The sequence below is a fragment of the Zootoca vivipara genome, chromosome 2 (genome assembly GCF_963506605.1).
Source record: "Zootoca vivipara chromosome 2, rZooViv1.1, whole genome shotgun sequence".
Lineage (NCBI taxonomy): Eukaryota > Metazoa > Chordata > Lepidosauria > Squamata > Lacertidae > Zootoca > Zootoca vivipara.
Genome location: NC_083277.1, coordinates 23,508,799 through 23,534,987, shown reverse-complemented (window position 1 = coordinate 23,534,987; position 26,189 = coordinate 23,508,799). Strand labels below are relative to the sequence as shown.

Below are 26,189 nucleotides of genomic sequence, written 5' to 3'. Positions count from 1 at the left end.
AAATTGGATCAGTTGCCATTACATCTTGAAGGACCTTTCAGGTGGGACTGGTTTCTAAGGTCAGTAACTTTAATTAACCTTACTGATGCTTAGGGTTTATGGTTTTGTCCGCTGTACTGCAGCCTCAGTTCAGTGGCAGATTTATTTGTACGGTATGTGCAGTATGCACAGAATGGCCCGATGCAGATGAGGACCCTGCAAGTTTACATTGTTAACTGAGCAGATACCTTTGAAATGACTACAAAAAGTGAACTGTCATTGCTGTAGCTTAGTTTGTTGCGTTTCCCTCATTCTTCATTTCTCTACTCCTTGATTAAGCTCAGTTGAGGTTGGTTCATTAGAATGACCAGGGCGTAGTCCTATGAAGTTAAAAAGTTTCCCTCAGAAGCTCAAAGCTACACACTTTCCTGTCCCATACATCCTTCCATAATCCATTTGAATGTAGAAGGATAAGGGAGACCTTTCTGCCAATCTCCCGTTCTTTGGCCAGTCAGTTTTCTGCACTACTCAGTCAATCTCAGTCCAAAAGTTTTGCTATGGCTTGGAAGGAAGTCCTACCTGCCTGCCTCCAATACAGGCAAAGAGGCCATTGCTATCAGGCAAGCAGTACCCAGAAGGGTCAGAGGAAAAAGGCGGGAAACTGCAGCAGAGCATCAAGGAATGCTTGAATAAGGAAAAAGAATGATCTAGTGCAGGCATCCCCAAACTTCGGCCCTCCAGATGTTTTGGACTACAATTCCCATCATCCCTGACCACTGATCCTGTTAGCTAGGGATCATGGGAGTTGTAGACCAAAACATCTGGAGGGCCGCAGTTTGGGGATGCCTGCACTAGATCATTCTTTTTCCTTATTCAATTTTTTTTGTCTCACTGGTTCATATGACATTCTCTGTGTTTAACTTCCCAGAACGCTAATTTTGTTTAAAGATAAACGGTTACGGTTCTTATTATTTTGTCCACTGGAATGTATTGTCGGCAACTCTGGACTCCAACACACTTGGTTTTAATCAACCTTTAGTCACAGTTAAAACTCTTCTGTGTCATTATGGCTAATTTAGCTTTTAATTATATTGTCCGTGCTACCACTGATTGGGATTTAATACATCCAGGTTTAATGACTCATTCATTTTCAGTGTCCCTCTGAAACAAGTTGCTGATTAGTTTTATAAACTTCAAATATTCTTTCGCTGAATTTATGTGTAAAATCCAATTGCTACACGTCTGATAATCCAACATAATGAGCTAGAAATTGCTCCGGAATGGCTGATTGCATAGACATTCTGATATAACTTCAGACAAGTGAACAAGTTACAACCCTGAGAGCAACATCATAATATGGTTTCCCTGTCAATTGAAAAGAACTCTGAGAAGAAGAAAAAGGCAGTAAAATCTATACTTGTAAGAACATGCAAATGTTTCCCTCTCCAATTTGTAGCTATGCAACAAGGTTCTGTTTGCTTTCTTGTGCACTGAACTGTAGAAAGGCTATTTGGAAATTTCGGAAACCACTTAATAAATAAATGCAAAGTGCAAGAGTCTCTTCTACGGGCCTCTGTGGCCCAGCAAGACCTAATTCAAACTAAAGCCAAGCTTGTAAAGCTGCAACAAGTTTAATGGCAAAGCAAAGAAAGGGTTGGGGCTAAACGAGGGTGGATTAGCAAAAGCGATCAAGCCCAGCCCAGGTGAGAGCTAGCTTCTCATAGGGCTTTCTTTTCTGTCTGATACTTAGGGAGAATTGTAGCTCTGTACAGGTGTTACAAATCCTGGGAAGAAAAAATGTGAGAGGTGTGTGAGAATGCCCTCCCCCATCACTGTTTTTCTTGCCTTCCAACGTGTAGAGGGTGACTGACTGCATCAGGTAGTTTCTTATATCTAGGGAGGCTTCTTGCATGTTTTGGGAAATTGGGGTTTCCAAACGCCCAGGAAGAACCCATGAATAAAAAAAATATACCTGCTGTAGACAGTTGCCTCTTCTAAGTTGGTAGGCAATGGAAACTATGCTGGAGGGAGGGGAAAACTGGCACACTTGCCCTTTCTGCCACACACACACACACACACACACACATACCCTATGCTCTTTTCCAGAATTTGTAACACCTCCATGGTGTCTGTAGAAAATAAGACAACACAACAATGACTCTACAATGGAAGTAGCAAGTGAGTGCAGTTGGAATAATGTTACAGCTAAGCAAGTTGGGTTTGGGAGCGTGCGAATGATGAAGATGGGTAAGGGTATTTAATGACATCCACACCTTGTTGGATCAGACTGAAGTCTGTTCTGTCCAGCCTATGTTTTCAGTAGCATACCATCCAGATGCCCTTGTGAAACAAGCAGAGGGATAGATGGAGACAGTCCCCATCCCTTTGTACTCAACACCTCATAATCAGAGGTATACACCCTGTTTATAGATTCCATTTTAACAATAGCAGTTAAAAGTCTTGAATAAACTCATTTTTAAAATGAAGTTGTTTAATCTCTCAGCTTTATAACATTCTTCCCTCACTACAATGGGGAGGAGATACTAACGTTAACTTACAGGGATGTTGCAAGGAGTGCTGAGATAATGTATGTGAAGGATTTTGAATGGTCTGAAGCAGGGTGCCCTCCAAAGTTTGTTGTACTGCCACTGTCTCATCCTTGACCATTGGCTGGGCTGGCTGGGGCTGATGGGAGTGAAAGTTCAACAACGAGAATGCTAGAAGTTTTCCAACTCTTTTCTGAAGCACCGTGGGCATGCTTATGAGCAGCATTCTCTTTTAGCCACCACTCTTTGGGGGAAATCTGTAAGAATCCTGGTATTGGTTTCTTTTTTAAAGAATTAGTGAGCCATAAAACTATTGCTCCCGTGGAAGCTAGCAAGTGCAGAATTCTTCCACCAGATTTTGTGCACTTATGGCTGTTTTCTTAGCATTGGAGGGGGGGAGAGACATTGAAGTTTTTTGAATATGTGTGTGGGGGGGGGAAGCTGCATTGCTTGTTTTGGGGTCAAATTCCAAGTTGGGGGCAGGATCACAACCCTTGTGTTTCCACAGGGAACAGACAAGGCTAGGGAGATTATATTCACTACTGCTAATCTTTCTAGCAGCAGAGATGCACTAATGAATTTGAGGCAAACAAAATTGTATGAGTTCCAAAATCCAATACATATTATGCTATTATAAACATTCCATGCCAGCACTTTGGGGATTTCCTTGCTTAATCCTCTTTCATGAGACGTGAAGGACAGAACTAAGAACAACCTCCTCCTCCCAATATTCAAGTAAAAGCCTGCTTAAAGTTCCCAAAGGGGAAGATGGGGAGGGTTGAAGAGTCTTCTTACATTTAAACTCCCTAATGGCATGAATGCCCAAATCATCTACTAGGTTGCCAAAATGCAGGCAGAAAATATTGAGGCTCAGTAATACATGAAACAAATAAAACATAACTTTTAAGTTAGAGAGCCGGAGAAGCAGTGGAGCACCAAATAAAGACAAACATTCTACCACTACTCTGTTAAGTTTTAAGCTGTTGAGAGTAAATCTAGGACACAGAACATTCTATCATGCTTTTTCCCCCTATCATGCTTTATGAGGAAGGAGGAAATGTCTGCCAAATGATCCCGAGAGGAGACACAAGTTTGCATGATAGTAGAACCATCCATGCCATGTTTTTTTCTTCCAATTTCCTCCTTTTTTCCTATTTCAGTCCTGTACACCAACCCTGTACACCAAAAGATTGAGGGCACAAGGAGAAGGGGACGACAGAGGACGAGATGGTTGGACAGTATTTTCGAAGCTACTAACATGAGTCTGACCAAACTGTGGAAGGCAGTGGAAGACAGGAGTGCCTGGTATGCTCTGATCCATGTGGTCACGAAGAGTCAGACACGACTAAACAACAACAAATGAAGGATAGCCAACAATTCCCGGAAGCCCTGGCCAGTACGGCCAATGATCAGGGATGATGGGAGTTGTAGCACAACAACATATGGAGGGCACCACATTGGCTTATGCAAATTCCTTATGGGATCATTCCACATAGCTACAGGGAACCAGGCAGAGGGCCTTCTCAGTAGTGGCGCCCACCCTGTAGAACTCCTTCCCATCAGATGTCAAAGAGATAAATAACTACCTGACATACAGAAGACATCTGAAGGCAGCCTTGTTCAGGGAAGTTTTTAATGTGCGACATTTTAATGTATTTTTGCTGTTGTTGGAAGCCGCCCAGAGGCGGGGTACAAATAAATAATAATAATAATAATAATAATAATAATAATTTATTATTTTATTAATTATTATTATTAAATAAAAAATCCTTCAGTAGCACCTTAAAGACCAACTAAGTTTTTATTTTGGTATGAGCTTTTGTGCTACTGAAGGAATTTTTTTATTTTGTTTCGACTCAGACCAACACGGCTACCTACCTGTAACTATTATTATTACTATTATTATTATTATTATTATTATTATTATTATTATTATTATTATATACTTTGTGGGAGTGAAGAGGTTTGGGCTTTGAAATTACAGTTTTAAAATTATTATACTTCCCTTTAAAAGAGATACCCAATTTCAGAAATGAAAACTAATAGGCAAAACAATATTTACCGGGTAAGTAAGAGGCAACAAGAGCATTCTGAAGCATTCTGAAAGGCTATTTCAGGGATATATCCCTCTGGTGCACAATGCAGACAGAAGCTGCCTCGCTTTTTGTTAATGGCAGCGATTTCAGAGACAGATGAAGCAAAGCCTACTTTAAGTCAGTGCAAGTTTACAGATGTGTAGCTGATTATTTTGAATAATTAAATGGTGTCAAAACCAGCTGTGATGAATAGCACTGGGGTCTCAATTCATAAATAATTGAGGAGACGGCATTGCATTTGATCATTCCCATCAAATTCTGCTCTCCCGAGGATAAATGTTTGTCCTGAATACCATCAACATTGTTAAATGCCTCAATATCCCTGTTCAGTCATCCAGCCAACAGTCAATTTAACTAAATCACTTTTAACACCTCGCACAGCCGCTGTCCTCATGAATACGAAATGCTTATGATTGGCACAATAGGGTTCCCCCCCCCTTTATTTTGGTTCGGTTTTTGAATTATCAGACAGTGTGCCTCATTGCAAAGGCTATTACCAAAAGGGCAGCAATAAGAGGCTTGAAAGGGCCGTGCTGAAGAAAACGGCTGCAGCCTTAGCTTTGTTACACCGAGGGAAAGGGTGTTCAGCATCAAAGCAGCCATTTTGTGCCAGTATCTTATTAGTAAATACAGCTGCTTTTTATGACTCAGTCACGCCATTTTTAATACTTGGTTGCTAAAGCATGTCATGGCCCCCAAACCATATTTCTCTCCTCTCACCCTGGCGAGGTGGCACAACAGCTGCACACTATTTTTGGCTGAGAGGGCTGGGAGAGCCCTCCTTTCTGACAGTACTTTCAAAGCCCCACTGTGATCAGGCTGAAAGGAATGCGGGGAAGCAGAACGGTTAATACTGGCTTTTGGAATAACTATTTTAGCTTATTAGAGCCTGAGTCTGCCACCCTCATTAAGCACGAAACTGTGTTTATGTAAGCCACATGGGCCTGTAAACCCACAGAGCGCCCGCGACTGTGAATTGGTTGCGCACACAGCTGCACAGCTATCAGCATTCCAGTATTTAAACGTCTTCTTCCACTGCCATTCTTTCTGTTTCAGGCCCTAATACTGAGCTCTCCATTTTACTGTTATCACAGTTTTTATATTTATAAGATTTCTTACCCAGCCTTCACCATAAGGTCCCTGGACAGGTTACAACAATATAATAATAAAAACGGGGGGGGGGATTTGTTTACAATCACAAAACAAGTTACCCCTTACAATCACTTCGATGTGTGGAACTTGCACTTCTACAGGTGCCATGCAATATTTGTTCTGAATTTGCAAGGAGTCAGTCCTTTAGTGTGGCGGCGTGTTTCTGAGCCATCTTCAAAGCCCTGTTGTGCAAACGGAAGTCCTAGCACAGGGCTCACAGGGCCCATTAGGCTTACCTTCCAAGTCCCGAACTGCAGAATCCGGGACCGGCAGCCGTGTGACACCGGAAGTTGCGTCGACGTAACTTCCAGTGTTGCTTTGCCCTTCTATGGGCACCAAAAATGGCCGCTGCTGGCTTCGAAAGTCGCTTGTACGCATGTCAGGAAGTGTGTCGACGCAACTTCCGGTGTCGCTCCGCCCATCTATGGGCACCAAAAATGGCTGCCGCCGACACCGGAAGTCGCGTCTATGCACTTCCGGACATGCGTAGATGCGACTTTTGAAGCCGGTGCCGGCCATTTTTGGTGCCCATAGAAGGGCAAATCGGAAAGAAAAAAAATGGCCGCCGGCAGGAGAAAATAACGGAGAAAAACGGGAGACGAAGTGATACGGGGGACCACTGGGAAAAGGTAAGTAAAAACGGTCTTTCCTCCTTGCTTGTCTACTACGAGGCTAGCAGTTACAAGGTTCAAGAAACCCCACCGAACCTGGTGCAGCCTCCATCCCAAATCCAACTGTTCATTACAGACTTCAGGCTGCCTTGCCTTCCATTCTTCCTCCATCCCAATCAGCAGATGCTCACAGGCATTAGGACTTCTGCAACCCTTCTCGTTATATTAAAAACACCCCTCTCTCTTGTGCAGTCCCTTCTATTCAGAGGATCACTTGAGTGCAGTTGGGCCTTCGCTCTTCCAAGGCTGCTTGAGACATTTAAATTAAACACCACAGAGACACTTCCAGCGCTTAAGGCTGTAAACACGTACCTCAAAGTCTTCTGAGAATCCATGCTGGTTGTTGGTGTACAGTTCACTGATATGCTTAACGAACTGTTTGACAGGAATAGCTTCCATGTCATCTGAAAAATGAAAAAGATACTCAGCTCTACAATTAATATTTTCTAACAATAACAATTGTCCTATAAAGTTAGGCAATAACATCTCTGCCTAGATGCTAACAAACAGTGTGCGAAGATTGTTTCACATGCCTTCGCAGCTGATACTGGCCCCAGATGTTGATGCAAACTTAGTGCTCAATTTCTGTATTATCACTTTTATCCAGCACTAAGTGACCACCATGTTGCTGCTGTTTAGTCAAGTTTTCATTTAATTGATCCTGCTGACCAGAAATGGTTGCTTTATTTCCAATTTATGAATAAAGAACACCCATGAATGCACAGGAAACAAAGTGACCTTGGGCAGGTTGCTGATGGTTTTTTAAAGGGTTTCCAAAGGGTTAGAGGGTTTTTGCAGGCTTTTTCAATGGTGTTCACACTATACGCAATTTCACTTAAACGTGCAGTGCCTTGGAACATAACCCCCACATAAATGGGGAGTTGAGCTGAATTGAGCTCCAGGAATATATTTGTAGTGGATGGGTTTAACTGCAGAATAGCTGAGAAATCACAGCATAACTACTACCTTTGCTGTGTGCCTGATCACAGATAATGCAAATTATGAGTAGGGCAAATTGCCTTGCTTTGGCTCTATGTCATAGATATCGTTACACACATTTATGTATGTATTTGGTCTAGCTTAACATTTTGCAATATGAAAATATTCTGACAAACAATAAAGAGGACTTTGAATTCTAAACTATTATTGTTATCAGTTCTACTACCTCCGACTTCTGCTACTGTGATACATGGAACAGCCAAAAAGGTTTGCCCATGGGAACATTTTGGTTGATTGTGTTCTGTGGTTGTTTTAAGGCTAAGTCAACAATTTATAGATTGGTATGATCCATGCAAAATGTACATTTATGCTTACTTTTGCCTGGCCCGCACTTCATGGTAACTTCTTGAATTTTCTCTAGATATGCTAATAGAATACCGCTGCAAAATCCAGGGAATTTTTGAGATTAAACCTGACAGTAAGTCTCTCCCTCTAGTATAGTGTTTATTACAATATCATAGCAATGTAAGTATAGTCATACCTTGGCTGCCTAATGGCTTGGGAGTTGAACATTCTGGTTCCCGAATGATCAAAAACCAGAAGTGAGTGTTCTGGTTTTCGAACATTCTTTTGGAAGCCGAACATCCAACGGGGCTTCCAATTGGCTGCAGCAGCTTCCTGCAGCCAATTAGAAGCCGTGCTTTGGAAGTTAAACATTTCAGAAGCCAAACAGACTTCCGGAACGGATTCTGTTCAATTTCTGAGGTACGACTGTATGGTTAGCAGAAGAATTAACTCTCATCCACAGGTAGGTTGTAATAATATATTTTCCAATACAACTAATGTCTCTGAAAGTGAACGAATTCCTATGCTACTTTCATGAGAAGATAATTTCTGACACAGTGAATAATCCCCCCCCCCAAAAATTCCCAGGATCAGTTACAGTATTTAGTCCCAATCTACAGTTTTAGCATATTTAACTCTAAATCACAGTTTTGCAATGTATCTAATTAATGAGATAAACTATATATGTTAAAACAAGGAGGAGGATTGGCTCTCGCAGTATGCCATTTTTGTTCTGTCCTTTGGGGAATGAGCCCATAATAATCTTTTGCACTTGATGTAGAGCATGCAGGAATACCAAGAAAAATTTGCTCAACTGAAGGCTTGAAAATTATTGGAATGGGAAAAATCCAACTTTGAAGAGTCCAGCAACTATCTCTACTTTGGGATACAGTGGTGCCTCGCTAGATGAATTTAATTCGTTCCACGGGTCTATTCTTATAACGAAAAATTCGTCTAGCGAATCCCATAGGAATGCATTGAAATTTTTTAATTTATTTTTTTGCCCATAGGAATGCATTAATTGAATTTCAATGCATTCCTATGGGAAACCGCGATTCGCTAGACGAATTTTTCATAAAACGAATTCGTCTAGCGAGGCAACCTCCGCCAGAAAAATCCTTTCTTTAAGCGAAAATTTCATCTTACAGGGCGTTCGTTAAGCGAGGCACCACTGTATTTAAGACTATAGACTCCTGCACTCTTCCCAGATGTTTTGGTATATCAGCGAAAAGGATGAACTAAAGTCAAAGGTAGACTACAACCTCTGTTTAATGAAACAATGAATCAATCAAGCCATCACCTGGTAACAAATTATATGGATCTTCTGTATCTGAAAGGTATTCAATCACTGTTGAGTTTCCCCGATCGAGCATTTCTTCTTCCTGTTCTTCTTGCTCTCTTCCTCCCTCTTTCCCATCCCCATCTTGGTCTGTCCTATCTTGCTCTATCTCTTCTTCACTTTCCTTTTCTTTTTTAAATGCACAGCAAATGACATCTCCATATAGGTGTTTTGTTCTGAAGTTTCCCATTCCTTCTGGTTAAATTGTCCGGCAGAGAAAAAGTTAACACTGGCGGAAGAAGCTACTTAGCGTCATGATGGGAAGATCCCACCTCCACTTCCATCTTTACCAAGCTGTCAGTAGACTAAAGAGCACAGCATGGCATAAGCTAAATTTTTCAGTGTTTGAAAGCTTTCGCTTTGAAACAAGCCGGTCTCTTAAGTGTTTGTGTGATTCAGTGCTGATACGAGTTACTCAGATAATCTTCAGGCCAACTCCACAATGCCCAGAATTAAAAGATCCTGATATTTCAAATGGACCGGGGGCAGGGGGGGCAGAATGACTTATTCTGACTTACAGAAGGTCCAGCTGAGGCAAACATACTGCCAATTCATATTCATTTAATCTTTCCCCCCATGCCTCAAAAAGCCAGAGATTAAAGTAATTTGAGGCACTGTGATTCGTCAGTTTAGGACTCTCTGCACAACTATTCCATACAGTCTGAAAATATCAGGAGCCTTCTTTTGAAGGAAAATATATAGTCAGCCAGAAGTAGAGTTTGAAAGTTCTACATTCCAAAAATGCAGTCATTGTTTGAAAATTCCACTCCATTCTTTGCTCATGCACTCTAAATGCCTCCTCAAATAAAATCTGCTAATGCATATGAGGAACATGCTTCTTTCAGGCACCTCTTATCTAGTGGATACTGATAAGCTTCTTTCCCATTTCAGGAAAATTTACTTCAGAGACCATACCTCTTTTAGTCTACTGAAGAGATTAATGAAATCCTATAAAGGCTAATTAGGAAACCTACAGTTGCTCAGTGCATAGTCCCATTTGGGCAATTAGCTTTCTTCTTGCCTAAAACCGGGCAGCATTCATTAGTGCCACAGTGGAAAAAACCTTCTTGTCCCAACATTTAATAAATGGGAGGATATATTTTGCGTTAATAATCATTGTTCATACTTTTTATTTTATTTATTTTGAATTCTTCCGCATTCTGTCTCAGAGGCTTATACATCCTTATGTCATGTCAGTATGGATAAATAAGTATTAAAAAATTAAGAAGGTTCTCTGGTTTCAATAGATCTAAATTACTTACCAACATGTCTGCCTGTCCTCATCCACACATGGGAAAACATTCTGGCATGTTAAAAATCAAGGCTTTACATTGCCTTTCAGCAAGTGGCCTTGCTTGCTAGTCTTGAGCAATCCTATATTTACTTACCTGGGGAGTAAGTCCTATTGAACTCAAAGGGACTTTCTTCTGAGTACACATGTATAGGTTTATATTATAATTGTACATTTGTCCCAGTTTCTAGGTATGTTCAGGCATTTGCCTGAACATGCAAAACAGAACCTCTGGATTAGGCCATGCAGACAAGCTCTACCTCCTAGTATCCTTGTATATGTTGTCTCACCTGATGAGTTCCCAGCCTCCCCCATTTTGAGAGGTGAAGATTTGCAGAGGGCTTATATTCCTGTTTGAGTGTAAACAGAACCCTCCATGGAGGACCCCGAATAAAAACTTAATCACAGGAGAAATATATTATAATGCAACCAGCATGTGGATTATAGGAGCAGACATCTTGGGTTACTTTCCTCCTTCACATGAGGTCCAGAGGGTGACAACACGAGAATGAGCCTTTTCTGCACAGTGGCTCTCATTTGTGGAATGCTCTCCCCATGGAGATTCGTCTGGCACCTTCATTATATATATTTTAGGTGTCAGGCAAAAACTTTCCTCTTCAACCAGGCCTTTGTCTGATTAATATTCTACAACCTTTTAAATGGATGGAGGGGGTTATTGTTTTGTTGTTTCAGCTTTAACAAATTATTTGTGCATTTATATTGTATTTTAATCTTGTGAACATCCCTGAGATCTTTTGATGAACGGCAGTATATAACTCTTACTTTAAAAGTAAAATAAACAAAAATAGATAATGACACTTGTGTTTAGTAAATATGTGCAATGCAAAGAAGGTGGTTTACAACAGTGATTACTTTTAACACACACACACACACACACACACACACACACACACACACAATCCATTCAGTGTCATTCTATTTTGCCCCTGACTTTTGTAAAGAAGGCTAAGCTAAAAGATGGGAACCACGAATGACTCTCACATTCCCTTTCCCTATGTCTTGTGATGCACATTCTCTGCTGCATCTGGGCAATGTTTAAAGTGTCCCTTCTGCACAACTTGCTACCAGATCCCTTTTACTGGAGGTACCAATTATTGCAAAAAGGCCCCAGGATCAAAGCATGTGCTCTACCAAAGAGCTGTGGGAAGGGATGGAGAGGGCTAAGAAAAGACAGAAGCTCGGAGGATCAGGGATACAGCATGCTAAAAGACGTTAAGTGGATGATTTAAGAGACTATTCTAGTGTCAAGGGAAAGTGATAGTTTAGGGATTTGCTGGTGATGCAAAAAAGACATTAACAACAATGCCATTTGAGCAGCGTATGAGAATCTGGATCTTACTAAAAATCATGCCTGCAGTGTTAGCTGAAACTGCTGCAGATACTTTGTAGAAAGTGTAAGTCCTATTCAGAGTAGGCACACTGAAATGAATAAGCATGACTAACATAGGCCCACAATTTCAACTGGTCAACTCTTGAGTAAACCATAGTTGCTTACAACCCCAAGTGCTTGCTTTCGACTAGTCTAAGGCTATGTAATCCAATGTACACAATAGGGAGTAAGTTCCACTGAACTCAAGTTCCATTGGCTGCAATCATATTATGTTATAATCACAGCACATCGTGCAGTGTACAGTGAATTCCCATAACTGATGTTTGAACAATGGTGGATCTACTGCCATGGATGCTTTAGCTGAACTTTGGCCACCTCATGAGACGAGAAGAATCCTTGGAAAAGACCCTGATGTTGGGAAATATTGAGGGCACTAGGAGAAGGGGGCGACAGAGGACGAGATGGTTGGACAGTGTTCTCAAAGCTACGAACATGACTTTGACCGAACTGCGAGAGGCAGTGGAAGACAGGAGTGCCTGGCGTGCTCTGGTCCATGGGGTCACGAAGAGTCGGACACGACTAAACGACTAAACAACAACAACAACACCCTTGGGATCTCTTCCAACTCTACTATTATATTATTCTACTACTTTTCAGACAGGCTACAACCCTGCAATTACTTATGCATGCCTGTATCCATAATGCCTAACTGATGCATTATGGGAGTTTTCATGAATCCATTATTCCATTCCAAACGCCCAAATTTAGCCAATCTTATTTCACAAGATAATAACAACACACTGCAGAATGTACGGAGAGTGCATTCCCATAACTAACGTTTGAACAACATTGAACTTACTGGCTGAGAGAAAGACTATGTTGTTATTGGTTGGAAGCCAGCAAACTGTGAAATGAATCTAAACTGCACCGACTTTCAGTAGGATGAGCACACATAGTTGTGCACTGGATTGCAATCACTGTACTGAATCTATTCTGGAGAAAGCGAGTTATGCCAAAATCCCATTGAAAAACAATGAGATTTCAGCACATAATTTAATATTTTAAGTGCCATTAAGAGCCCTCACTGGTCCCGATCCAGAGATCTGCATGAGCAGTAATTGACTCTTAGGCAGACAAAAAAGAAAGAAAGAAAAGAGACCATGTGCTTGTGACTGAGTGAGTATTAATGACACTATTTCAATCAAGGTGTAATCTAATACAGCATCATGCCAAGAGCAACTATTAAGGGATGTGTCAGTTACAAATATTATGCACATTGAATGAAATCTGAATTTATAAGCCACATGCACACATCCGCCTTTAAATAATAAATGAAAGTGACATTCAGTCCACCTCCTTTAAGTCTGCAAGGAAGAAATGAGAGTCATTCCTGAATAATCCAGAACTATTTACATTTACTGGGGAGAATGTTGTGTCTTGCAGAAAGCACCCGATATGAAAAGGCACTGGGTACATGTTGGCCTCCTCCTCCTTAGCAATGAATATGGTGACATACAGTGATAATGGAAACATCATCAGAGGACTGTTTGCAAACTTAAGAGAAAGTCATGGAAATTTTTTGAATCATGCTAAGTCAGAGGTTCAGCAGCTGCTGAGTCCCCCCCCCCCATATGACTCAAACTGTTGTTGAAAAGAAGTGGGGAAAAGGCAAGCCAATATCAAATGGAAGAAACTGGATCATGGGCGTACCCAGCGTGGGGCAGGGGGGGCAGCTGCCCCCCCCAGAATCTGGGCCGGCACAGCCGTGGGCGAGAGCAGCGCTGCCGGCAGGGCTGGTGGGCAGAGGCGGAGCACAGCCTGGTGGAGCACGAGTTCGGTGTTCCCACCCACCGCGCCCTCCCTCCAGCTCCCCTGCCACGCCCTCCGGCAAGGCCAAGCACGGCAGGGAACCAGAGAGCATGACGGAAAGCTGGAGGGCGCGGCGCGCGGGAACTCCGAACTCGCGCTCCGCTCCGCTGTGCTCCGCCTCTGCCTACCAGCCCTGCCAGCAGCGCCGCTCTCGCCCACGGCTGCGCACTCTGCCGGGGTCCTGTCCATAGTGCACCGGGGGCAGCCCGGCGGGCCAGAGCGAGCGCCCTGGCTGCGTGCTGTCAGCGGAGCCCCGGCGCCTCTGACTGCAAAAAGCTTCGCAGCGCCTATGTAAGACCGGAGTCAGTTTCACCTGGGCTCCGTTGCCCCGCCCACGTTCCCACTTTGTGGCCCCTCCTCTCCCGTGCCTTGGCCCCGTGCCTTGCCCCCCCCCTAGTTTTGATCCTGGGTATGCCCCTGAACTGGATTAATATTTCTTATACATTCTGAACATGGCCCTCCTCTGCTATTTACTCCACAAATTGAAAATTCTGCATGCAGGGGCAGAATGGGACATCTCTTCATAAGCATTTTGGAAGGAAAACAGCATATTGATTCACTTTCAGATGCATGGTTACCCTTAAATTCCATTTGGGGCTGAAGTTGGGAGATGTACATTAATGACAACACCGGCAATATCTCTCTCTCTCTTTTTAATGCAAGTTTTATGAATCTCTGGTAAACTTTTATTTGGTGGCGAGGACTGATAGGCACCAGACAAGATCCACACACACACACACACACACACACCCAACCTATGACTACAGATTAGTGATAAAGAGCTCCATGAAAAGATCACTAGGAGGCACCCAAAATGAACTGTGCTAAGAAACAGAAAATGAAGCAATGGCAAGTGTGTGTGTGTCTGTGTGAAACAGAAAGGGCTAGCATATTTAATAATGTTTAATAAGTCTGCCATCCAGACGCAGTTGCTCCCCCCCTAAGGGCATGATCCCAGATGAGACCAATGCTTTTTGATTTATATTAAGTGGGTAATAGCTGTAGGGGCAACTGAGCTAATGATCCTGTCGGTGTTCTGTGGTTCTCTAGACTGCTCAGTAGAGTTAATTATGAATTGTAATGAGAACTCTGGGCTTCAGGACAGAACGGGCATAGATTAGTACATGCCTATATGCTATTCAGTTTCATGGTCAAAAATGAAGTCAATTTCTTCCGTGGAAAGCTAGGTATCTAATAATGCTGCAGTTGCAGAACAGCAAAATTCTATTATACGGTACCATCAGTCATTAGCACCATGTGTTTTGGAGCTGTCAAGCACCTTCAAAGCTGTCACAGAATGTGTTTTTGTTTGTTGTTTTAAAAAAGGAATGCAGAGGAGTTTCACATTTTTAGATATGCATGGTCAAAACTGCTTCCATTGTGACCATATGACTGAAACTGAGAATGAAAATTGGTCCACCCAGCCCGGTTAAATAGATGTGCAGATCCACAGGGACATATTTAACTATCCATTCATAACTACTGCCTGGGGTATCGCTAGCAAATAAAGATTACTTTAAGGAACTGGCGTTTGTTAAAATGTCATTTATACTTTACTTCCAGAATCAATACAGCTTGGGAGATAATCTCATGCTCCCTGGCTGTTTCTAAAGGGGAATAAAAAGTTTAGAAGAGGTATCATTTTATCAGCCGTATGAGTGAATCAAAAGGAAGAATTTTCCATTTAACCTTTAAAGGCTTTTCAGCAAAAAAAACGGCTGTATAAGGAGTTATAACTGACAGGCAGGTGTGAAACAGCACTTAGCAGATTGCTCAAGGGAAGGGAATTTGAAGCCTTTTCTGGTGTGGTGGGGATGCGTGGAAAGGGCATCAGGATGAGGTTAATTGGACCCATTCAAACAGACTAAGAAGGGGTTCCCCCACTTTTAAAATTCTTTATGCACACCTTTAGTTCTACTCAGGCATCTGGTTTCTATGGGTACTGAATGCATGATGGGACACAAGGGGCTAGACCTGTCCCACCTTGATGCCAACATGCGTGTCAGCCATGACCCCAGCTGACTTGCCAACAGTCTCACAATCTGCTTCTATCTGCATAGGGTTTACGGGAAAAGGAGGTAAACCTTGTTCACTCAGGATTCCTCATCCCCATGGAGGATACCCAGTGCAAGGGGTAGTCAATGTGGTACCCTCTAGATGTTGTTGGACTACCAAGTCCCCAGCCAATATGGCCAATGGTCAGGGAGTTATAGTTCAACAACATCTATGGGACATCTCACTGGCAACACCTGTCTTACGAGCACAAAAAGAGCCTTCTTCAGACTGATGACAACTGGGCATTGGCTGGGGTTATGCAGCTGGTACATGCCTTGCTAGCCCACCTGGGCCCTTCACACATTGTGCCCATAGGCCCTGAATGCTTGAATTGAGCTTTTGAGTTCCCAGCATTAAGGCACAATTTTGTCATGGTATCATATACATAAAACTCAACAGCTACCCTATGTATAAGAAACTGCAAAAGTTCCACAAAGGTTGCTGCTTCAGAATGCATGCAAAAAGGTGCTCTTACTTCCATAGTTAGAACTTGGTCATAGTTAGACCTATCACCACTAAAAAAGAGGCATAATATTTCCTATTACACAGAATAATGCTGAAAATTTCGTCCTTGTTTTTATGTTACATTTGTAATATGGCTTTCCACCTTCAGAGGAAAAACAGTATTTTAATAATATCTAAAAGTATTCAGGTTAAACTACTATTCCACTATCTATCATTTTATTCTAAGTTCTGGTTTGGCACTTGTCAGGGGATTGTTGGGGCTACTCTCGAGTCAAGACGCTCCAGTCCGCACTGTCTTTAAGAGCTTTATTGTGCATACTATTTACAGTGCAGAGATAACAGAAAACATGACCGCCTAGTCTGATTCAGAACCCGGCAATGGCTTCCGCCTGCTTTTTGGCCAGCATAAAAGCCTGGGCACCCCTACATGTGGGCGGGCGCCTCAGTTCGGGTGCCAGAAGGAGAGGTCTCCCCTTTTGCTGGCTGGGGCGGCGCCTGGGCTCTGATGTCTTGCTGAGGCCCTCATCCGCTGACCCACGAGCCAAGGCTCTGACGCATCTCTGAGCCCCTCCTGCACGCTCTGTTCCCCATAGCGTTGCCAGGGCTCAGACACCTCACTGAGCCCTCTCTCCATTCCGCTCCATTCCTCATTCCCTCCTCCTGACTCGCTGCTCGTGCTGTCGCTGGCCGAAGTGCTGGTCAGGATGACGGGGGGGGGGGAGGCTCCCTGTAGGGAGTCCCCCTGACATCCCTCCTGGCTCAATTCAGTGGTATTGATGAAAAGCAACCGTTTTCTCATTTCCTTTTTGGACTTATGGGCACACTCCCACTTTTTAGAAAGTTAAAAAATCTTCCCTCTAATGTGAAAACACACTGAGAATATTCATTCAAATCAAGACCCCCTTTTTTTAATAGAAAAGATGAAAACTTTATCCTGGATCTCAAACCCCCGCTTATGCTTGAAGATCTGGGGAGACTATTTAAACATTTTAGCTACTTCGCACATTATTTTGATTAATCTAACTAAAATTGGGCTTGGTTTCAACTATAGTTTGAAGGTAGTAATGATATGGATTCTGCCTCTTTCTCTGCAAGAATAAAACAGCTATTGATGTATAAGTGGGACCTCCAGTCCCTTCCCTCTCCCACCCATTTCCCATTTTGCTCACGACAGTAAAGCAGCACCATGTGACCACTGTGTATGTTTGGGGTCCCCCCCCTCCTAGATTCCCTCCCTCCAAGTTTCTTGTCCTTCAGGCGACTTAGTATTAAAAGTGTATTAAGAAATTATATTAGAGTGAAGCTCCTATAGAAGGAGCTTTTGCCTCCATACTGTGAGAGCTGGAGGCCAACAACATCTAGAGGGCGACCCTGATAAACATGTTCAACCAAAAGAGGTTGTCTTCTATTGTTTAAGACAAAAGGTGGGGGCTTGGTTTTTTAAAAAATGTTCCCTCTTATTTATCTGATTAAAACCAACAATATGTATTTGAAAAACCACGTTACTGGACTAGAACTTTTCTCCTGCTAAATGCATGGCTCAGCTCTGAAATTCTTTATTTTACAACTCCCACTTAAGCTTCATAGCTATTCTCCTGAATATTTCGCACCTCCTGTGGTGGTGTGGGGGAATATCACAGAACTAATGGATTTAGTAGCATTTGGGGGTGAGGCATTCTATAATACAATTTTGCTTACACGTGACAAGAAGATGGGGAGATTTTTTTTGTTTTTAAAAGCTTTTAGACAAACCTTAAGGTGGATTTCAATGGCAAAGTTTTGGTTATACGAAGGACTTCTAATTTGTAGCATTGTGCATTGGTAATAGGGGAAAATCATCACAGCATGCAGAGTTGTACACATTTCTGACATGATTTGCTGCTAATTGGATAAGAGTATGTGGACAAAAGCTCTGTCAGAATGGGTTATCCACAGCCCCTTTCTGAAGACAATCCCATAAAGCAGATCCAAACCCAATTTGGAATTCAGCTAATGGGATCAAACCTTGGAAAAGTGACATAGGAAATGGAAATTCACTTGGAATGCTTTCTATGTATTTGCATGTTTGCTCAGTTGATCCCATTTTTTTAAAAAAATCACCACATGAGCATCAGAGAGGTTTGTCTGACAAGGCAATCACACTTCTGACAAGCCTCAAGGCCATACAAAGAACTCCAATGTTATCTTATCTATATTGTACACAATATTGTTGGGTTTAACTTATACGTATGCCTTGCAAATAATCTCAGTCTAAAACAGCTATTTGTTACATGGCTGTCAAAATATCTGGAAGGGGGGGGGGATAAGTGCAGTGCACAATTCTCAGTGGTAGAGCATCTGAATCATAGAATCAAAGAATTGTAGAGTTGGAAGGGACCCGAGGGTCATCTAGTCCAACCCCTGCAATAGGGGAATCTCAACTAAAGCATCCATGGCAGATGGTCATCTATCCTCTGCTTAAAAAACCCCAAAGAAGGAGAGTCCGTCGCCTTTTTAGGGATTCCAACTTCCTATTTTCCCAATAACTTTGAAAGATAACTGTAACGGTAAAGCTCAAATCAGTGGCCAACCAGTGGCCAACCCACTACCTCAGGAAAAACCATGACAATTCCAACATGCCTTTGAAAAAAGCTTTGAGTTTTCATTGCTCTAAGGCAAGAGTAGGGAAACTTTGGCCCTCCAGTTGTTGCTGGACTACAAACCCCATCATCCCTGACTATTGATCCTACCGGCTGGGAAGGATGGGAGTTGTAGTTCACAACATCTGGACAGCACCAAAATAGCTACAGTACCTGTGTTTCAAGGAATAAAAAGCTGTGTACAACAGACAATATGCAAATCTTCACATCTGTCTGGCTTTGGCTCACAAATTTCTGCTGAGAACCATTCCATATATAATTACTTCAAGGCACTTGACAGATTGTAAAATAGTAGGCATGTGCTTTGAAATTTTTAATTAACCAGTAAATAAGCATTAGGACCAAGTCTGCAGCTACTCTAACAGAGCAATCTTCTCTTTACTGAGAAGTAAATCCCACTGCTTACTTTCCAGTAAGTGTGTTTAGGACTGTATTTAGGACTAAACTGGTACAACTTTGCCTCAAGCAACACCTATGCAATCTTATTTGGCCACTTACATTTAAATTAGAGTTCTCCTATAAAACAGTACTGCGTAGGTGGGATCTCCCCCTGCCCTCGAAAGGTCACAGGCAGCCTGGCAAGCAAAAGTCTTCATTATGGAGACCTGCCAACTGGAGTTCCACTTGCACTCCACTCCAACATTACCTGGGAGTAAGTCTCAGTGAATGTCAGGATTTCTGTGTATACATTAATAAGATTGCCCTGTACAGCTGGAGGCCAGAGAAGGTGCAGGCTATGAACTTCAGCGAACAAGGAGGATGGAATAAGTGATTAATGGCAAAAGGGCAAAGCCAGAAAAGTAGAAGACACATGGGGACGACTCCCCACTATGATACCATCAGTGCCGTTTGTGCCTTATCCAGATAAGAATGCACTAATCCAAACTTTGTGTTTCCCCCTCATTTTAATGAAGATTCACAGAAATATTACTACAAACTGCGGGGTGCTCCAAATGTGCAAAGAAGCCAGCCAATGTGGGAAGCGGATTGGCTGATACAGAACATACAGTGCAAACTGTGATTTGTAAGGAGCCCAAAGAATGAATGAGTTAAGTCATGATGTCAGACCTTCCTTACCTGGGATGGGAATAACGGGAATGGTTTCGTTTGGCACCACTCGAGGCGAACTGCTGTCTTCCACATAGAAATGGGCTGTCTGAAAACATTTTCTGCGAATGAAAGAGAAACATCATCAGCACTCTCAGGGCTCTCTGACATTTCTGTCCATGCTAAGCATTTGCAACACACACACACAAACACACGGACAAACACACACCAAGTTTTATTTCTGATTTTGTCATGCCAGTGACTCTCAAGTGAACGCTAAAATGTGCTGCTACCAGTCATCGTAAACCAGCATTTCATTTAGGAGCCTCCCATTTCTTACCTCTTATTAAGCAAACAGTCTAGGAAGTTTAGCAGCTGAGAGTGCACGCGTTCACTTAAAAAGGAAACTTTTTGGGTGTCAATTATTGCGGCTCAATAACAGCCCATCTTAAAAGAAAACTAAAACAATCATAACCACACTAGTGTTGGAAACGCGTAGAACCTTGCCAGTTAATGGGCGGCACCTAGAGCAGAACACACATAACGGCCACACAACTTCCTTAGGGAAGTTGCAATCTCAACAGGGGAAAAAAAAGTTTGCCTCGTTCAACTCTGTGCTGGCTGTGCAAATCCCCTTTGCAGGCTTCTCCTGCAAAACAGCGAGAAGCACACATGCTGCTAAGGAAAAGCCTCTGGTAGATGTCAACCCAGCTTACCCCCCTAACCCCCCCCCCCGCCGCAGCCGCTGAAAGGAACACTGAAAAGGCCAGAGGGCAACTCAGATGCAGCCCACCGAGGCTCCCGCCAGCCAAATTTAAAGACTTGAATCTGCTTCCCTAGACACATTGCAACTGCTGCTCTTTTTACCTGTACTTAATGCAAAGCAGGGAGCACAAGCTGGTCATCACAGAGAAGGCACTGAGGAGGAGAGCATCCAGAGGTCCAATGAGCCTGTGCATGGTGATGCTAAGCAAGGCAGGGCTTTCCAGCAGCCGCGTCACTGCTCATTGCTGCCTTAATGAGCTGCTTGAGGCTGGGGCTGAATATTTAATGAGCCTTGCTCAGCGTGAGCAGCTATTGTGACAAGCAAAGGGGCTGCTCTCAGCTGTCAGGAGCTCTTAACAATAGCCTGGACAGAGCAGAGCGAGCGAGAGAGAGAGAGAGAGAGAGCCCTCTTCCTGCCTCCCTTAATGAACTGCTGCTCCTCAACACCTGTGAGGGGTCCTGAACGCCTCCGCCACTGGAGCGATTAGCTTCCCCGGCACGCAAGCGACTGCCTCTGCTTGTAAAGGTTTGCAGCGGTCTCTCTGCCGCACAGCACGGCTTCTGGAATTATGGCCAAGCAGAAAAGCCCACTCCATCCCGCCAGCTTTGCTGACACTGTCAAAGCAATTTGTAGTGCCATTGTTTCCAGAACAGAGGTACATAGCAGAGGGCTTTGGGGTGGGGTGCAGGGGGGGGGAGAGGGAGAGAGAGAAAGGGCAGTGCAACTCACACAGCTTTCAAAGGCCAAGCAAATCTCTTGCAAGAAGTTGGCCAAATGCATGCAGCAGGCCCTCAATTTCTGAATTCTGCTAACAATCAAAGCTAGGGCTGTTGGATCGAAATGCTCATAATAAGGAGGTTGATGAAGCTGTATTTGTCAAATGTTTTGAGCATCACCACCCCATTCGGCTGTCTCTTGAACCCAAAGCCAACTAGCTGAGCATATGGAGATATGGTTGTGTGCAGAAAGAATGAGGCTTTTCTTTTTACTCTATGAAACAGACTACTTTCCCCTGTGTGTGTGTCAGGGAGCTGGGCAGCCAGCAACAATGGCTGGATTTTTATAATTTTGATTATGCTTTTATTACACTTATGTGTTTTTATTGTAGATTCAGGTAGGTAGTTGTGTTGGTCTGACACAGTCGAAATAAATTAAAAAATTGTCCAGTACCATCTTAGAGACCAACTAAGTTTGTTCTGGGTATAAGCTTTCATGTGTGTATCTGAAGAAGTGTACATGTACACGAAAGCTTATACCCAGAACAAACTTAGTTGGTCTCTAAGGTGCTACTGGACAATTTTTAAAATGTTTTTATTTTATTTATTCTTGCTGCAAATTGCTTTAAGATTTTTAAGTGATACATACATTCAATTACCCAACCCAACCCAACCCGTTGCTTGCAAACAGCCTAGTGCCCCATGGAAGGATCTGTGGGACTGGCCCAACAATGCCCAGACCAAAATCTGAAGAGGAAAAGACAACAGAGCCAGTGTGGTGTAGTGGTTAAGAGCAGTAGACTCGTAATCTGGTGAACCGGGTTCGCGTCTCCGCCTCTCCACATGCAGCTGCTGGATGACCTTGGGCTAGTCACACTCACCTCACCCACTCACCTCACAGAGTGTTTGTTGTGGGGGAGGAAGGGAAAGGAGAATGTTAGCCGCTTTGAGACTCCTTTGGGTAGTGATAAAGCGGGATATCAAATCCAAACAAACACACACACTTTCTGACTTCCTTGCTCCTGAAAGTATGCACAAGGGATTTTTTTTGGGGGGGGGGGGAAGAAGAGATTTTCCCAAGCTCACATAATTTCAAAATCACTTTGGGATGATGGTGTACGGAGGGTGCAGTCACTCCATAATAAATCCAAGGAGGATACGGGAGGGTCCTCTGCAGGGTGTACATAGGCTGATGGGTTTACATAGGCTCTAGAACACTATCCCTTCCTAGGAATTTGAGTCCCCTCCGGGCATGAAACTGGTGAGCTGAACTGTTTGAAACTAAGGGTCATGGTCAGTGGAGCTGTGATAAAAGGTTATGGGGCATGCAGTTGAACACACACACACAGCATGGACACGATATATACTGTTTATAGCCTATTTTTCATCTGAGTGGAATCCAGGGTTGGTTATGAAATACAGGATGCATAAAACCACAGAATCCACAACAATTAACACTTTGAAAACCACTGAAACAATAGGATTAGCGAAAACCACAAAGCTGGCTAACCTAACACTCAAACACACATTTTATCCTGCCCTGCCTCCAAGCAGCTCAAGGCAGTGTACTTGAAAGTTATCCTATTTCCCCCCTGCTCGCCACAACAATCCTGTGATGTAGATTATAGGTTGAGAGATTGTGGCTGGGTGAAGGCCACCCACTTTGTGTCATGGCTGAGTGAGGATCTGAACCCAAGTTCCAGCCTGACCCTCTATTCACTGGCTCTCGGGGATATCATAATAGGGACATCTGGCAGCCGCCAACAACTGTGTTCTTGATGAATAACGAAAGCAATGGCAGCTAAATTCATAGGGGCCACTGAAACAATATGCAGCCACCAAAGAACACATTCTATAGCATCATTTTACTCACAAGCATTGCAGCTGCTTCCACACAGACCCATCTCCTAACAGCTGTACGTTTCTGGGAACATTACTTTGTAGTGAAATGATACCTGGGAATCCAAGGTGTGTGACATATGATCAAATATATGTGGCGTATGACCAAACATTGTGACATATGTGACGTAAAATGAAATATTCCTTCCCCAATCAGTTTGTTTCTTCCCTTAATATCTTGACTGCTCTTTCTCCTCCTGATTGTAAGTAAAGATAGACTTGGTTTCTACTCAGGCTGCCTTTACTATAGACTATGAACACCCCGGGGGCACAATGGGGAATAAATCAGTCACAGCAAGGGAAGGCCCATGAATATGGATCAGGTAGAACGTGCATGTGTTTGAAGCGTTTAGGATTTTCTCCTTTGAGTAAAATATTCAGCAAAATCCATGGAGGGTGGCTTTTGATATCATGCTCTTCATTTTAGTGTTTTTTTATATTCCTCCCACCCCCCGAACAACGACAAGAAGGAAAAAAGTAAGAATCCCACACCGCTTCCATCCCTCCAGTTGTTCTGTATAAGAGTCATATTTATTTATAACAAAGCTAGTCTGATACAAATTGATCATCATATGTTTAACACTAAACCTTGTTTGGAGGTCAGGTGTAGCTAAGAAAAAATGGCCAGGTTAACAAACATTCTACCAGGTTAGCCTGATTTTGGCTTATCCTGATCGAAACAGGACCAAAATAGTTTGAACCATTGTCCTTTAAAGACTGACATGTCCACCTTCCAGTTTTGAGCAATTCTAAGTTTAGCTGTAACTAGGCTTCTGATATTATTTATCAGAAGAACAGCATGTAAGACTAAAACCTACCATCTGCCACATGTTGGGAAGTAGCATCACAAAAATGAATCTTAAAAAGAAAAGATGTGTGACAGAGACTATGTGTACACAGAGGAGTAACTGATTTATGGTCATATAACATCTGAGGATATTTACACAAACATGTTCACCGACACTCAGGTGTTTGTTCAGGACCAGGTGATGATACAAAGCGATGACAAAAATTGTCACATGAATCAGCCTATCGCCTAGCTTCATAACTGGATGTCCTATGGAATTCTTTCAAACAAATACCTAGTACTGTAGCTTTGTCAAAACCCTGAATTGCTGTAACAAAGTCATTCCACTGGCTCATTCAGTACAGACATAATGATACCCTATTGCCTAGCTGTGGTTGAGCAACCAGCAGCCCCTGAACTTTTGGATCCTCCCCCCCCCCCCAACACATGCCTACTACCCAGTGCAGGCATGGCTCTCTAAATTTTGAAGGCAACAATGGTTAGTTTTCTATGTACGCCAACATTTTCTCTGTGGCAGCCATCTGTCACCAGCTACCCTGTGGGAAGGATTCCAGGAGAGTAAAGTAGGCAAGCAAAGACTGCCTCAGAGCCTCTTCCAGCTAGACTCTCCCTTCTTTCTTCCTACAGGGCCATCTGCCATGTAGGAAAGACTGGATGTCAGTAACTGGGGAGGTGGGGGACAAAGAAGTGGGGAGAAGGGTGGGCGAAGACCCCGAAAAACACCCCTCATTGCCTAGCGACGTTCAATTGATCTTGCAGTGTTACATCTACACCAGCCACTGGTGTATCTTCCAGGAATGACTTCTTAAAAAATATTAGTGCCAAGACTGGAGGGCCTGTGCACCAATATCTGGGATTCCCTCATACTGTGATGCAGGGCTCACAGTAGAATAAACAGGCTTGGGATCGTGATGTACGTGATCTCAACGCCTCCCCCAGCCACCACTTCTGTTCCTTTAAACAAAGGCAGTCCCCTAAGTGTGGGCAGATCACTATTTGAACACATACTTATGCACTTGCTTATAGCACAGCATAATAGCAAAGAACTTGCTAAGACCACAGGAAATTGAGGCTTTAGTTTATTGCAAAATCTGAAAATTGTCAGCTGAAAGCTATCTATCAGAAGGGGCCTGATCCTACCCTTTTTAATGCTACAGAGTTGAAGAGCATATGTCAGGCTCTATGAAAAATATTTTAGTGCTGTCCAATGACACAGGTGGTGCTGTGGTCTAAACCACTGAGCCTCTTGGGCTTGCTGATCGGAAGGTTGGTGGTTCGAATCCCCGCAACTGAGTGAGCTCCCGTTGCTCTGTCTCAGCTCCTGACAACCTAGCAGTTCGAAAGCACACTAGTGCAAGTAGATAAATAGATACTGCTGTGACAGGAAGGTAAACAGTGTTTCCATGCGCTCTGGTTTCCGTCACGGTGTTCCGTTGTGCCAGAAGCGGTTTAGTCCTGCTGGCCACATGACCCGGAAAGCTGTCTGTGGACAAACACTGGCTGCCTCAGCCTGAAAGCAAGATGAGCGCCACAACCCCATAGTCGCCTTTGACTGGACTTAACCATCCAGGGGTCCTTTACCTTTACGTATATGGAAACTCAGAGGTTTCTGAACATGTGACAAACGTGTGACATGTGAAAAGTGTGATGAAGATAATTTTGCACCAGAACATTTCCAATTAGTACCTTCACCCAAACATGCAGGTGTGGGTGCAGGTCCATGAGAAACTGCACAGGAACGTGTTCCAGCAGGTACACTAATGGTGTCGTTCTTGCTAGTACTGCAATAAGCTAACACCATACCATGATGATGAGCGCCATATATGGTACGGCAGGTGTGGGGAACCTTTGGCCCTCCAGATGTTGCTGAACTACAACTCCCATCATCCCTGGCCATTAGCCATGCTTGCTAGGGCTGAGGGGACTTCAGAAACACCTGGAAGGGCAAAGGTTCCCCATACATGGGATTGGAAATGCTTCTCAGCACATCTCCACCCACCTTCCTCCTTCCCAAGTGCTCCATTCAGATATGTTCAAAATGTAGTGGCAGATTAAGTAAAGACTGGACAGATTCAAGCTCAAAATGAGTCTCAAATCAGCAACCCTTAATAGTAATTTAAACTCGAAAACAGCCCAAAATTTGACACTGGAAGCTTTGTACCACTCACTCTGGAATATAGCTATAATGGATAAAATTACACATAATTTGAGATTTT

The 26,189-nt window shown here is 43.2% G+C and overlaps 1 protein-coding gene across 3 annotated transcripts in view; it reads right to left on the bottom strand.

The window, feature by feature from the left end:
* Window positions 1–26,189, bottom strand: part of PTPRG (protein tyrosine phosphatase receptor type G) — a 584,481-nt gene that overhangs the window by 31,802 nt on the left and 526,490 nt on the right. For all 3 annotated transcript variants that reach the window (XM_035106776.2, XM_035106775.2, XM_035106777.2), the window contains exons 14-15: window positions 19,815–19,906; window positions 6,757–6,848 (exon numbers count right to left, since the gene is read on the bottom strand). In XM_035106776.2, the coding sequence (XP_034962667.2) occupies window positions 6,757–6,848; window positions 19,815–19,906 (184 nt within the window). The remainder of the gene's footprint in view (window positions 1–6,756; window positions 6,849–19,814; window positions 19,907–26,189) is intronic.